Source organism: Natator depressus, chromosome 5 (assembly GCF_965152275.1).
Source record: "Natator depressus isolate rNatDep1 chromosome 5, rNatDep2.hap1, whole genome shotgun sequence".
NCBI classification, from domain to species: Eukaryota; Metazoa; Chordata; order Testudines; family Cheloniidae; genus Natator; species Natator depressus.
The window spans coordinates 132,825,687-132,841,256 of NC_134238.1; the positions used below are offsets into that span (position 1 = coordinate 132,825,687).

General features: G+C 42.3%; 1 protein-coding gene across 1 annotated transcript in view; it reads right to left on the reverse strand.

Moving 5' to 3' along the window:
• Nucleotides 1-15,570, reverse strand: part of SMU1 (SMU1 DNA replication regulator and spliceosomal factor) — a 28,683-nt gene that overhangs the window by 12,710 nt on the left and 403 nt on the right. Inside the window, exons 2-7 of the mRNA XM_074953704.1 lie at nt 15,295-15,505; nt 14,402-14,554; nt 13,556-13,666; nt 10,541-10,669; nt 8,712-8,831; nt 5,380-5,496 (exon numbers count right to left, since the gene is read on the reverse strand). Coding sequence (XP_074809805.1) covers nt 5,380-5,496; nt 8,712-8,831; nt 10,541-10,669; nt 13,556-13,666; nt 14,402-14,554; nt 15,295-15,505 — 841 coding nt within the window. The remainder of the gene's footprint in view (nt 1-5,379; nt 5,497-8,711; nt 8,832-10,540; nt 10,670-13,555; nt 13,667-14,401; nt 14,555-15,294; nt 15,506-15,570) is intronic.

Here is a 15,570-nt window from a genome sequence, read left to right on the forward strand (position 1 = left end):
AGGCTCCACAGGTGATCCCGGCAATTACAGGCCTGTAAGTCTGACTTCAGTACCAGGCAAATTGGTTGAAACTGTAGTAAAGAACAGAATTGTCAGACACATGGATGAACATGATTTGTTGGGGAAGAGACAACATGGTTTTTGTAAAGGGAAATTATGCCTCACCAATCTACTAGAATTGGTAGAGGTGGTCAACAACCATGTGGACAAGAGGGTGGATAGAGTGTACTTAGATTTTCAGAAAGCCTTTGACAAGGCTCTTAAGCAAAGTAAGCCGTCATGGGATAAGAGGAAAGGTCCTCTCATGGATCAATAACTGGTTAAAAGATAGGAAACAAAGGTAGGAATAAATGGTCAGTTTTCAGAATGGAGAGAGGTAAATAGTGGTGTCCCCCAGGGGTCTGTACTAGGGCCAGTACTATTCAACATATTCATAAATGATCTGGAAAAAGGGGTAAACGATAACATGGCAAAATTTGCAGATGACACAAGACTATTCAAGACAGTTAAGTCCAAAGTAGATGGTGAAGAGTTAAAGGGATCTCACAAAACTGGGTGACTGGACAACAAAATGGCAGATGAAATTCAATGTTGATAAATGCAGTGTAATGCACATTGGAAAACATAATCCCAACTATCCATACACAATGATGGGGTCTAAATTAGCTGTTACCAATCAAGAAAGAGATCTTGGAGTCTTTGTGGATAGTTCTCTGAAAACATCCACTCAATGTAAATCAGCAATCAAAAAAGCTAACAGAACGTTGGGAATCATTAAGAAAAGGATAGATAAGGAGACAGAAAATATCATATTACCTCTATATAAATATACACCCACGTCTTGAATACTGTGTGCAGATGTGGGTGTACATCTCAACAAAGATATACTGGAATTGGAAAAGGTTCAGGACAAGGCAACAAAAATGATTGAGGATATGGAACAGCTTCCATGTGATGAGAGATTAATAAGATTGGGACTTTTTAGCTTGGAAAAGAGATGACTAAGGGGGGATATGATAGAGATCTATAAAAATCATGACAGGTGTGGAGAAAGTAAATAAGGAAGTGTTATTTACTCCTTCTCATCACACAAGAACTAGGGGTCACTGAATGAAATTAATAGGCAGATTAAAAACAGATAAAAGGAAGTATTTCTTCACACACCACAGAGTCAACCTGTGGAACTCTTTGCCTGAGGATGTTGTGAAGGCCAAGACTACAGCAAGTTTCAAAAAAGAACTAGATAAATTAATGAAGGATCGGTCCATCAATGGCTAGTAGCCAGGATGGGCAGGGAAGGTGTCCCTAGCCTCTGTTTGCCCAAAGCTGGAAATGGGCAACAGGGGATGGATCACTTGATAATCGCCTGTTCTGTTCATTCTCTCTGAAGCACCTGGCATTGGCCACTGTCGGAAGACAGGACATTGGGCTAGATGGGCCTTTGGTCTGACCCAGCATGGCTGTTCTTATGTTCTTATCTATTCCACATCAGTTTCCCCCTTTCCTTGTAAACGTGACATGCCCTCAAGCTAATCTCCAATTTAGGAGCTGTCTTCTACTCGAGACTGCAGAACTCTAGGTTATCTGGGTTTGGTTTTACGGATGCCTGAACTCATCTGTCCTGGCAGCTCTTCCTGGTACAGAACACTGATGGCCGTAGCACTCCTATCAGGCTGCACACAGACATTAGCCATACAAAAAGGATTGCACCTGTCAGCAATGGGGACGCTGCTGGGCAGAGGGTTGCCTGGCCTAAAGCTGAAAGAGACTTTCCACCCCCTACTCCTCCAGAAAGGAACAACAGACCACTGATTTGGAACAAAAAATAAAAATTCACCTTGGAGCTACCCTTTCTTTTCCCTTTAGAAGTTAAATGTCACTCAAACCCCCTCATTTGCGTTCAACACCGATTAACAGATGAGTTCTGTTTTCCATTATTTCTGCTGTTTACATTTTGGACTATTCATATTAAGACAATGAAGACAGGCTAATTTAATTTGTGTTTCTAGTTACTTTCGGGTACTCATGCATTAACAGTATGCTCTGCCATGGCAGGGTTTCAAATGCTGCACGGCATACGACCAATCATCTACTTTCCCTGCCATTTAACAAACATGAAAACATTCCCATTAGGTTTTGTCATTTTTCTAAGGGCACGTCTAGACGCAATAAGTCGATCCCCAAACGCGCTCCCCATCGACTCTGGAACTCCAGCTGGCGAGAGGTGGAAGTGGAGTTGACGGGGGAGCGGCAGCGGCCGACTCACCGCCGTCCTCATGGCCAGATAAGTCAACCTAAGATATGCCGAGGTCAGCTACGCTATTCGCGTAGATCACGTTGTGTATCTTAGGTCGACCCTCCCCTAGTACAGACAGGGCTAAGTTAACACACAACCTAAATGTTGGATCCCAACTACTTATGACGCGCTATGCTGTTTTGCTAATTAGCACACTGAGAGGCAGAGACCTGGGGTGGGAAGGTAAATAAACTAAAGAAAGACTAGAGTACAAGTTCCGACAGACACTGCAATGTCCTGCACAACCCTCACTGAATTAAGGTAAACCCTTTTGAATTAAGTTTAAGTGTCACAGCAGTTCATTGTATTCAGAATCACAGAATATCAGGGTTGGAAGGGACTTCAGGAGGTCATCTAGTCCAACCCCCTGCTCAAAGCAGGACCTAATCCCCAACTAAATCATCCCAGCCAGGGCTTTGTCAAGCCTGACCTTAAAAATCTCTAAGGAAGGAGATTCCACCACCTTCCTAAGTAACCCATTCCAGTGCTTCGCCACCCTCCTAGGGAAAAATTTTTTCCTAATATCCAACCTAAACCTCCCCCACTGCAACTTGAGACCATTACTCCTTGTTCTGTCATCAGCTACCACTGAGAACAGTCTAGATCCATCCTCTTTGGAACCCCCTTTCAGGTAGTTGAAAGCAGCTACCAAATCCCCCCTCATTCTTCTTCTGCAGACTGAATAATCCCAGTTCCCTCAGCCTTTCCTCGTTAGTCATGTGCTCCAGCCCCCTGATCATTTTTGTTGCCCTCTGCTGGATGCTTTCCAATTTTTCCACATCCTTCTTGTAGCGTGGGGTCCAAAACTGGACACAGTACTCCAGATGAGGCCTCACCAATGTCGAATAGAGGGGAACGATCACGTCCCTTGATCTGCTGGCAATGCTCCTACTTATACAGCCCAAAATGCCATTAGCCTTCTTGGCAACAAGGGCACACTGTTGACTCATATCCAGCTTCTCATCCACTGTAACCCCTAGGTCCTTTTCTGCAGAACTACTGCCTAGCCACTCAGTCTCTAGTAATGCACGGGATTCTTCCATCCTATGTGCAGGACTCTGCACTTGTCCTTGTTGAACCTCATCAGATTTCTTTTGGCCCAATCCTCTAATTTGTCTAGGTCCCTCTGTATCCTATCCCTACCATCCAGCATATCTACCACTCCTCCCACTTTAGTGTCGTCTTCAAACTTGCTGAGGGTGCAATCCACGCCATCCTCCAGATCATTAATGAAGATATTGAACAAACCGGCCCAAGGACCGACCTTGGGGCACGCCGCTTGATACCGGCTGCCAACTAGACATGGAGTCATTGATCACTACCCGTTGAGCCCGACAATCTAGCCAGCTTTCTATCCGCCTTATAGTCCATTCATCCAGCCCATACTTCTTTAACTTGCTGGCAAGAATACTGTGGGAGACTGTATCAAAAGTTTTGCTAAAGTCAAGGAATAACACGTCCACTGTTTTCCCCTCATTCACAGAGCCAGTTATCTCGTCATAGAAGGCAATTAGGTTAGTCAGGTATGACTTGCCCTTGGTGAATCCATGCTGACTGTTCCTGATCACTTTCCTCTCCTCTAAGTGCTTCAAAATTGATTCCTTGAGGACCTGCTCCATGATTTTTCCAGGGACTGAGGTGAGGCTGACTGGCCTGTAGTTCCCCGGATCCTCCTCCTTCCCTTTTTTAAAGATTAGCCTTTTGCAGATGTTCATGTATTATTGTGGGATTGTATGGAAACTCTCTGTGGGCAGACATGACTAATGTAAACACTGGGAAGTGGTATTAGCTTCAAAGGACTTGTTTAAAGAATGTGCCAGATACGAATGAACTTTTGGTTAAGTGGGTTTCCTAGGAAATCTCTAAGAGGAGGTGAGTGCAGATGTACCCCTCCAACCCAGTTATGCAAAACCTCAGCCTTTTCCATTGGCTACTGATTACCTGCTCCCAGAATCTCTCGATCCAACACCCCAGCCATAAAAGTATGGGCTGATTTATTCATGGGGGTGCTTGTTCTGAGCCAAGACAGTTATGAACTGGTAACCACAGTAAAACCCCTTGGTGGGTACTGAAGGACTACTCCTACCAGAGACCTTGTTGGAGTTGTGGTGACTTTTACTGTTTTAGTAGGTTTTCCCTGTAATACTTTCACCTTTGGAATAAGTGTGCTTGCTTAGGAAGAACTGTGTGGTACTTTATAATTGTGGGCAATCACACCGTTACAGCCTATGAGGAGAAAGAAAAGTAGGCCTGCTTAGTCAGTCTGACTTGCTGGAAAATTCAGTGTAGACAAGGAGCTGTGCAGCCTGGAAATACCTCGCTCAGGAAGGAGTGAGAGACAGAGCTCCACCCAAAAGAGTGACAGCTGGGGAGCCAGAACCCTGATAGTGGGTGCCCTTAGAGAGCGAACAGAGGTGCAGCTGCCCTGAAACACGATAAGTCTTCCAGGAGTGAGCTTGCACCCCTCCAGATGGCAACTCCCCAGAGGTGTCAGATTGAGAACCACTGTTCTAGAAGGTCACAGTGGGAGCATCTCAAAACCAGAGTGTTAGATACACAAATAGAGACATTGCACTTGTTCATATCTGAGGCTTCCATACAGAATGCACTGCACATACTAAATGCCTTATGCAAGTCTAAAGGACAGTAGTTATTGAACATGCATACTAATCTCCTTTTCTAGAGGATATGATTTGAAAAATTTCCCAAACTAGCAAGACAAGTGGACCTTTACAGACCATTACCTTGTATAATTATATATTTAGCAGCCTTGTGTAACAAGATCAAAGGGCATGAAACCCACAATCCCGAGTCTAAAATCAATTCCTTTCTCAAGACAGGCACAATACTATAAGCCAAAAAAGTGTGTTAAAAAGTGCCTTTGTAGGCCAACTTTAAGACTGGAGAGTATGAAATTATAGCAAGAAATCCGTTTCCAGTGCATGGGGAAATTAACAATAGGAACTGAGCATCAGACTCTCTTCCACCTCACACTTCTCAAATTTAAAGGGTGCAATGCGTACATTTGATTTAGCCTAATCTTTCTGTACTTCCTAACAGTTTCTATGTCCTAAAACTCATACCTTGATCTTCCCATCTTGTGCTCCAGTTGCTAACATTTCTGTGTCTCTACTGAAACACATGCACAGAACTGCATCATCCATCATCATAAAGTTATCTTGTGCTTGGTATTTCAGATCCTAAATGAAACAGCAAGAAGATCTGTCAGCCACAGCAATGGAGGATAAAAGAGAACTAAAACTAAACAGCAATAGCTAATTGCCATCAATTCATGGAAGAATTCAACTCACAACTGTAAGTGGCATATTATGTTCATGAACATTGAACCCGCCACATTCCATCTGGCACCTGCCATTTGAACAACAAACCTGTGCCACATATGTGGGGAATGGAGAATACTGTGTTGTCACATAATAGCTAAAATATAGTTATGGAGAGAAAGAATCCCCAATGAATCAGTCCAACAGATGTTTTACTTCTAAATTCAAAACTATGATTGAATCAGTCAAAATAATACCTATACCCAAATTTGTTGAACCAGTAGTAATAACAAGTCAACCAAGCTTTGGTCCTGAGGCTGCTTCCTAACTTTACAGTACCCATTGCTAAATTAAATATATACCTAAATTCTTCATCACCGCAAAATACAAAGCATTTAGTTCATATACAAAAAATTAAATACAGCAAATAATCACATAAAACAAATATTAAAACCAATCAGATGATGGGATCAAACTAACATTTGGGTACCACCCAGCTGTAGCATTTAGTTTTAAAATATTGTTATGTACAGAAGTGTTAATAAGTATCAGCGGGTAGCCGCGTTAGTCTGTAGCCACAAAAACAACGAGGAGTCTGGTGGCACCTTAAAGACTAACAGATTTATCTGGACATAAGCTTTCATGGGTCAAAAACTCACTTCTTCAGATGCAAGTGTTAATAGGTATCTCATTGCTTATAATGTGTTATAAAATATAGCATATATTAAAGATTGGCAAAAAAAGACAGAAAAAAAACCCAAGCATTGGAATGTGCACTCTAGCCCATCATGTAAAATAAGTGACACCCTTGAAAATACTGTATTTCCAAGAATGTCGGAGGGAGGAATATTGAGGACCAAACACAAACTTAGGCCCTACACTGAATAAAGCACCTCAAAATGCAACAGGCAAAATTACTGACAAGACTTTTTAATGATTTACAAGTGTGGTGCTAAACTTTGAGCAAAAAGTCCCCTGGTAATCCAAGTTTGAAAAAGATAAGAATATTCTGATAGTAGGGCATGTTGTTCTCCATAGCTATCCTACTCAAATAACAAAAATAAAGGTTATGTTAATGAATAATTTAGGATGATACATGTTGTGAACTACGATATCCAAAGATGAAAAATAGCTAAATGGCAAAAAAAAAAAGGGCTATACTGTATTAATAATAAATTATTAACATTAAACTATGAAAAGTGAATGAGTTTGGATAGGCCAGGGTAATACTTATACTAAGGCTTTCGCCTAGTCTTTACTTGACAAGAGTGTTGTCTTCCAATTTCTCTCTTATGTAGATTTGCTTAAATGAGGCTTACAGCTGACAAGACAAAGGTGTTGTTCTGTTTATGGAATGTATCACATTGGAGGACGTACATAAGAGAAAGTTAATCGGTATAATATACAAAACGTAATGCTGAAAAGTCCCTATTTTGGGAAAAACGGGTAAGGTGACATGAAGACACGAAAAAAAAGGGGACAGCAAACATTAGATAAATTGAAGCCTGCGCATGTGTATTGTATAGGTTATATAAGCATTATCTTAATGTTGATTGGATGAAAGCTAATGAATATATATTATGGGAAGGTACCAAAAACCAAATGAACAAGGATCCCAAGTCCAGAAACTCAGAAGGGAAGAAAAGCTTCCTGGTACCCCAGACTTGATAACTTGGACCCCTATCTGTTCCATCTTATCTGTTTTATTACGTCATATGTATATGACCAGAAACTAAGCGACAATAATTCTTTTTTTAAAATTCATAAATAAAAGCAAGAATTGGGTGGACTCATGCCTCAGTTTCCCACCTTACATGCTCAGCTCTGTTCAATCAATGGCACCAGCCTACAGGACTGATCACTCTGGCAACTGGTTAGTCTCCTTACCAGCTCAACCCCAAGTATTTCTGCAGATGAGTCTGCTAACTACAAGAAACCATGTAGTGGTTTTGCAATACACCTCTACCCCGATAAGACGCGGTCCTTGGGAGACAAAAAAAATCTCACTGCGTTATATCGAACTTGCTTTGGCCCCCCCATTCCTTGACGGCCCCCTCCAGAGACCCCCGTCCCTAATCACCCCTCACTGGCTCTCACCGGCAGCAGCAGGAAACGGAGGAATGCGGCCCCAGCCCGCTCCGCTCCGCTCCACTCCACCACCTCCCAGTCGCAGCACTCTGCTTCCCGCCGCCGGTGAGCGCGGGGAGGTTGGGGAAAGGACGTCCCCCAGCCCGCTCCACTTTCCTTGCCCCGGCCCTAGCTGTGTCGCTGGGGGGTGGAGTTGGGGAAAGGTCCCGCACCCACCCGCAGCGGGAAGCGGAGCGCCGCGGCTGGGAGCTGGCAGAGTGGAACGGGCTGGGGCCGGGCTGCTCTGCTTCCGCTGCTGCCAGTGAGTGAGGGGGGGATCCCTTCCCCCAAGCCCCCTCCCCTGAGCGACACGACTGGGGCCGGTGCGAAGGAAGTGGAGCGGGCTTCTCCCGGCCCCCCACTAATCCCCTGGGCCACTCTGGGACTGCAGGGTCCCCAAAAGTGCCCCCCCCCCACAGCTCCTGCCTCCCAGACCGGGGGGGGGAGAAGAAGCCCCTGACAGCCCCCGAGACCCTCTGCCCTTTATCCAACTCCTCAGCCCCGGCACAGCCCGGCACCCTTAACACGCTGCTCAGAGCAGCGTGTCGGAGCTTTACCGCGGTATATGCAAACCTGCGTTATATTGGGTCGCGTTATATCGGGTCGCGTTATATCGGGGTAGAGGTGTAATTATTTCTATATGTCTATTAAAGGTACGTTATATGGCCCCCTTTACCACAGTATCTGAGCACTTCACAATTTAATATTCTCATCCTCAAATACCTCTGTGAATTAGGGCAGTGCTTTTATTCTCATTTTGCAGATGGGGAACTAAGGCACAGAGAGATTAAGTGACTTGTCCAAGGTCACACAGGGTGTCTATCGCAGAGCACAGAACTGATCCTGTATCTGTACCTCCCAGGCCAGCACCCGAGACTAGCCTTCTTCTCCAAACTCATTTTAGTTAGATTCAGCTGGATTTGAAACCTGGTTTCAGAGTTGAAAAATGCACTCTCTAACCACCAATCAATCCACTTCCCAGTCAAATGAATCCAGAACTACTTTACCTTCCTGATCTTTCCAGTAGTGAAATTCCACACTTCAATGAATCCATCCACGGAGCCTGTTACCAAATACTGACCATCTGGAGAAAACCTAGCACATTCCACATGTGACTTCTGGCCAAACTGTTTTCAGATGAAATAAAAAAAGGATTTTAATATGAGGTCAGTTTCATTTTAAATCAAGTTAACTCTTTGGTGCCAGTACACAATATATTCCAGGGCTTAAGGTTAATTTATTTTAACTTAGTGGTGGAAAACAGCTGCCAGCTCTACTGGGCTACCTACTTTTAAATAACAAACAAACACACACTCCTTTTTGATCAAGAATTATTTGTGCAGCTGCTTTACTTCTATGCCAGCCAGTCTATGCTTTCAAAAGTAGTCAGGTTAGTTTTCATTAATTTTTGCGATCATGATGTCAATTGACACCTTTACAATGTCTATTTAGCAAACATAATTAATTAATACAGCTGAAAAAAATCAAAAGAAATAAAAATTGTTTTGTTTGAAATGCTATTTGCTACATGAAAAAAATTCAGAGAGGAAAAAGCCACTTTTCACTTCCCCTCCAACCCCCCTACTAAAAAACAGGGGGTAGGGAAGTACAAAAGCAAGAAAGTTTTTCTCCTCCACTGAAGTGTAACAACATTTTTCATTTCAAAATTTGTCATAATGCAAAATTTGAACCAAAATTATTTTTTTCCACAACAATAATCATGATTGGAAATGCAGTTTTTGTCAAAAAAGTTTGATGAAAATTTTGATTCACCCTAGCAATTACAAAGAAGTGAATTTAGTGCTGGTGGAAATAGACCAACACCAGCAAGCAGCAGAGCCAGTTTCCAGGTAACCTAACGAGTGCAGCTTGCCTATACTAGGCTGCCTGATTTCCTACCAACCAGGTGGTGTAGCCAAAACCAGCAGACTGGCTCTTAAGCACAGCAGCAGTTCACCAGCTGCTCCAAGCATTTGCCCAGGGCTGCAATAGCTCCTGCACCTGCTTATTCCTAATCCTGCTCCTGCCTCACTCCAGGTAACCTGGCTCTGATCCTCAGCTCAAGATTCCTGACTTCTGACCCTTGGCTCTGACCCTCGGTTGCAATTTCTGGGTATCGATTCCTGCTCCAACCACTACACCTGACTGCTCATGTCCAGGTCATTGACACAGAGACCCCTGTAAACCATATTTTCTGTTTATTATCAGAACAGGCAGCTTGCAGAGAAAACTGGCAGAGCTACTGAGCATGAACTGGAACTACTGGGCTTATGGAGTTCACCCATAAACCCTGGAAACTCCACAACAGAACAGCTGTCTGCTGTAAGTCAAGCTTTGCAGGAGCACAGAAATTTCAGAGCAGAATCTGTTTCTATATTGAAAACTATACGAAAAGCTTTTTGTTGTTGTGGCTGAAAGCACAAAATACAAAAAATGTTATAATAATAACTTAGTGCTACACTTAGAATCAAAGTTCCCATGACTAATGGAAGTTACTAACATGCATGCACAAAACCAAATTTTTAAGAATCCGTTTTTTCCTGTAGATAATGAGAGCCTTAATCAACCAGAACACAACAGCATTTAAAATTCACAACTCAAAACCAGCTGAAATGTAATTAGCATTCCTCCACCCTTAACCGGAGTTTTCATTCAAAGCTTCCAAAGATGTACTTCTGGGCCAAGACCAGGCATGGAAAAATTTAAGTAAAAAAGCTAAAATTTTCAAAAAGCTATGAGCACATGAAGATCGGGAGTTAAAATGAAAGTCTTGGCTTGAGGTAACTATAGCAAGTACTACCAAGCATTATACAGAAAAAAGTTAGTAGAATTCTACCTTAATATGTCTGCTCAGCTGTGTGGGGAACTTTTCTTCTTCTACATCTTTCACGGCTGCTTTACCTCTGAACAAATCAATTGTCATCCCTGGAGGAAGCAGTCCCTGATGCTGTTGCCATTTCAGTGCCTTATGAGAAGCCAAAATGATTATATTTAGAGATCCTTTTCATGAAGTAAGCTCAGTCAGTGTAATCCTCTCAGGAGGGGCTGTGTTACACCAAATTCCTTAGTATAGCAAGCATTTCCTAGAAACCTTCAAAAAACTTTGCACTTCTAACTTTTGAACTGAGTGGCCATTCTAAGATTTTTCAGATCAGTTACTCAAAGCAATGCTGTTGCCAGAACTCTGGAAACCAATGCAAAGGTTTGAGCATATCTTTGTTATTTCCAAGTGTTCCTAGCAAGAGAGAAGAGCTGCAGGCCCTCCCTAATTGTTTTCCTTTCAGTAATTTAATTACAAAGGATGAGATAAATATGAAGTTGTACACAGTTAGTAGTTAGTTCTGAAAGAGCTGGCCAGAGATCTATTTACATATAAAAGTAAAGGAGCTTTGATAGTCCTTTTATGAACAGATAGAAAAATAAAATTTACTTTATTTTGACTTACACAGCCACTATAGTAGAATAATAATTTTCCCAACACAGGACATAATACTTATTTCAAATCAATATACATGAGAACATAAAAATACCCACATGGGTCTGATTAATGGTCCCCAGTATCCTGTCTTCCAACAGTGGCCAATGCCAGGTGCTTCAGAGGGAATGAACAGAACAGGCAGTCATTGAGGGTGATCCATCCCCTGTAATCCACTCCCAGCTTCTGGCAAACAAAGGCTAGGGACACTCAGAGCAGGGTGTTGCATCCCTGACCACCCTGGCTAGTAGCCATTGATGGACCAATCCTCCATGAACTTATCCAGTTCTTTTTTGAACCCTGTTATAGTTTTGGGATTCACAACATCCTCTGGCAAGGAGTTTCACAGGTTGACTGTGTATTGTGTGAAGTAGTACTAGAACTCCTCACTTAACGTTGTAGTTATGTTCCTGAAAAATGCTACTTTAAGCAAAATGAAGTTAAGCGAATCCAATTTCCCCTTTAAGAATTAATTCCAGGGAAATTTTTTTCTCCAGACAAAAGACTACACACACACACACTAACTATAAGTTTTAAACAAACAATTTAAAGCAATGATGCTTGTGAAGTTTGGTTGAGGTGGTGGAGTCAGAGGGTGGGATACTTCCCAGGGAATGCCTTACTGCTAAATGATGAACTAGCACTCGGCTCAGCCCTCAAGGGTTAACACATTGTTGCTAATGTAGCCTCACGCTCTACAAGGCAGCAGGAATGGAGGGAGGAGACAGCACGGCAGTGGCTGCAAACATTCCTTGTGGAAACTGAACGTGATGATGAACCCCTGCTATCCCACTGAAGCGCACCACTCCCTCCACTTTCCAAAGTGCCAGGGTGTGTGAGAGAGTGAGACAGACACACACACTGTGTGTGAGAGAAAGAGACGTGCATTGCCCCTTTCAGTGTGCTGACTCCACTCTGAGTACACTACCTTTTTAAGTAGATCAGCTAGTTGAGACAGCAGCTGCTGCCAGCAAGCTCCCTCTGTCCTGAGCCCTGTCCTGCCCTGCCCTGCTCTATGGAGATGGGGTACAGGAGCGGGGGAAGGGGGACACTGACATCAGCACCCCTCTTCCCTCCTACCCCCTGCACAGCAAGCAGGAGGCTCCTGGGAGCAGCACACAGCAGTGGGGGGAAGGATATCTGAAGTGCCTAGGGACAGCCTGCTGGGCAGCTACCACACTGGGAACTTAGGGGAGCTGATGGGGGGGGACTGCTGATCCACCCTGGTTCCAAGCGCCCACCAGCTAGCTCCAACAGCCTGCTCTTTCTTCACGCAGTGAACAAAGCAGGCAGCTGCCAAACATTGTAAGGGAGCACTGGCACAACTTTAAATGAGCACATTCTCTAACTGATCAGCAACGTAACAATGAAAAAACGTTAACCAGGACGACGTTGAGTGAAGAGTTACTGTACTTCCTTTTGTTTGTTTTAAACTTGCTGCCTATTAATTTCATTGGGTGACCCCTAGTTCTTGTGTTATGTGAAGAAGTAAACAACATTTCCTTATTCACTTTCTCCACAACAGTTAAGATTTTACAGGCTTCTACCATATCCCCTTAGTTGTCTCTTTTCCAAGCTGAAAAGTCCCAGTCTTATTAATCTCTCTTCTTACAGAAACTGTTCCATACCCCTCATCACTTTTTTGCCCTTCTCTGTACCTTTTCCATTTCCAATCTACCTTTTTTGAGATGGGGTGACCAGATCTGCACGCAGTATTCAAGATGTGGGCGTACCATGGATTTATATAGAGCCATTGTGATATTTTCTGTCTTATTATCTATCCCTTTCCTAATGATGCCTAACATTCTGTTAGCTTTATTGACTCCTGCTGCACATTGAGTGGCTATTTTCAGAGAACTATTTACAATGACTCCAAGATCTCTTTCTTTACTTTACTTTCTTTAATTTACTTTAAATAAAGTTTAAGCAATGAAAATAGTTAAAGTAGAACTTTATTAGTTCACATTCACCAGGAAGTCCATTGCAAGTGACTGAGTTTTGAAAAGGAGTAATCAATTTAAAAAGCAGGGACAAAATCTCATGAAATATAACTTATTTAAATAGTTTATTTTAGCTTTATTTATTATCATCTATTAATACCAGTAACCTATTCTATAAAAAAACAAACTAACAACAACAAAAAAACCCATAAACCACAAACAGCAATTTTAGGAACATGACCTCTTACTATAGCTATTAAATCCTTGATGTGAGGAAGGAAGAGACTTATTTGCGTGTGCTATTTATAAAGTGTGAGATTAATGTGGTTCTATTGTGGCAAAGCTTAGGACCAGGCCACCCAAATTTCAGTCTCATATATTAAAAGTCTAGAAACAAATTGGTATAGTTAGTAAATATATTTTCTTCAAAAATTACCTGCCCCAACAATGCCATAAGACGTGATGGAGGTACTACACTGACTTCTCCAGCTAAAGCTTGTGCAATAGCAGCTCTCCGTTTCTCTTTGCTGCTGCCATCTGGGTATGCCTAGGAAGAAGATACATGTGAAATTATCATTTCCTGCAAGAATTTTGTCACAGATCTCTGTCACTTTGATTAAAAATAAGATACAACTACAAGTGTTTGAGGGACCAAGGAGCGAAGCGAATCAAACAAAAGACAAAAGCATTTTGAGTGGCCAAAGAAAATTCTAGATGCAAAACACACCTGAATAAAGGGATTAAATTTAGATTTAAACAAACCCAGTCTAAATCAAATATATAAAAGACAATACCTGGCAATTTTATAATTTTTTTTTATGTACAAAGCATTTTCAGATCTACAGGAGTGGACAAGTATTGTTTCCAACATTTTAAAGACGGGAAAATGAGACACAGAGGACTTAAGTGACTTGCCCAAGATCACACCAGAATTCTGTGGCAGAAATGAAAACTGGACCATGATTTTCTGAGTCTCAGTCCAGTGTTTTAACCACTTGTGAATCTTAAAAAGGATGTATTCATGAAATGCTTAATAAAAATCACAAAAAACATTAAAAACTGCAGTATCCTAACAAAATAAAAATGACATACTGAAAGTACAAATACAGAATTCGAGAGATGGGGATGACTTACACAGAAAAACCAAGAAGAGAAAAAAATACTAAACAGAGTAAGCTTTTCATTAATAAGTGTGCCGTGCAAAAAAGAGTTACGCTAATTACAAATTCTCCAAATCATATAACTACAACTTTTTTTAAAAAATTCCACAAATACAACTTACCTCACGAGGGTCAAAGTAGGACCTGGCCAGGAGATTTTCAAGGTGAATGTATCTCTCTGGCTGAGTCTGTTTTAACATGATCATAGGGTCAGTTTGCCTCAGGAGGGATCTGGCAGCACCCAGCTCACGGAGCTCTATTAATTCAAGAACAACCTAGAGTAACATAAAGAAACATGACAGGTTTCAGAGTAGCAGCCGTGTTAGTCTGTATCCGCAAAAAGAAAAGGAGGACTTGTGGCACCTTAGAGACTAACCAATTTATTTGAGCATAAGCTTTCATGAGCTACAGCTCACTTCATGGGATGCATGTTAGCATCGGAAACATGGTTAGAATCCACAAGATAAAATACAACTCTTACGTTAACAGTTAAACAATGGGATAGTATTTACAAATGCAAAGTGTGAATATGATCTAAAGAATAAATTCTTCACGAACTATTTATCCTTGCTTTGAAGAAATTTGTGTTTAAAAATGGAGATATGATTTTATATATAGATGCAAGAAATATTTTCCACCTCAACCTTCAAGGATCATTTGTTCACTATTGATGCTGAAGATATGTATTTGACATGCATCCAAAGCTGAATTTCCTATCTATAAAGTAATTCTACAAACCGAAGTTTTTAAGATTTGAGCAGTGCATCACAGGGGGAAGAAAGATCTTGACAATTAGATGTGCAATTTGTTTCTTCCCCACAACGCTAGTTTTTCCCTTAGTGGCACTCATCCAATGGTGCAGAGCACGCATTCTGACCCAGGACACCCAAAACCAACTCATGATTTTCCCTTGTGACATTCTGATAGCTTTGATTTTGTGGTTAATGGCAGCAGATTGGTATTCATAAATGCACAGTGGGGTGCGTGGCTGGTACTGTGTTGCTGACACGTCCACCTGTTCATATAGATCGATCAGGGTCTTGTCCGGCAGCTTGAGAGACTGTATGGCCTGCAACACCGTGTCCCAGTGCCCACTGTTGATATCAGCCACGAAGCTCTCAATGCTGTCCACAGTGTTGAGGGACACAGTGGTCTCCTCCTGGAGGGTGGCCAGTGCACGGTGAAGGCTGTTCTCCTTCAGGTACTGCATAATGAGCCGGATCACGCTGCGGGGGGACGGACACTCAAGGGTCAGGATCAAACCTGCCTCAGGGAGCAGCCCCAGGGTCAC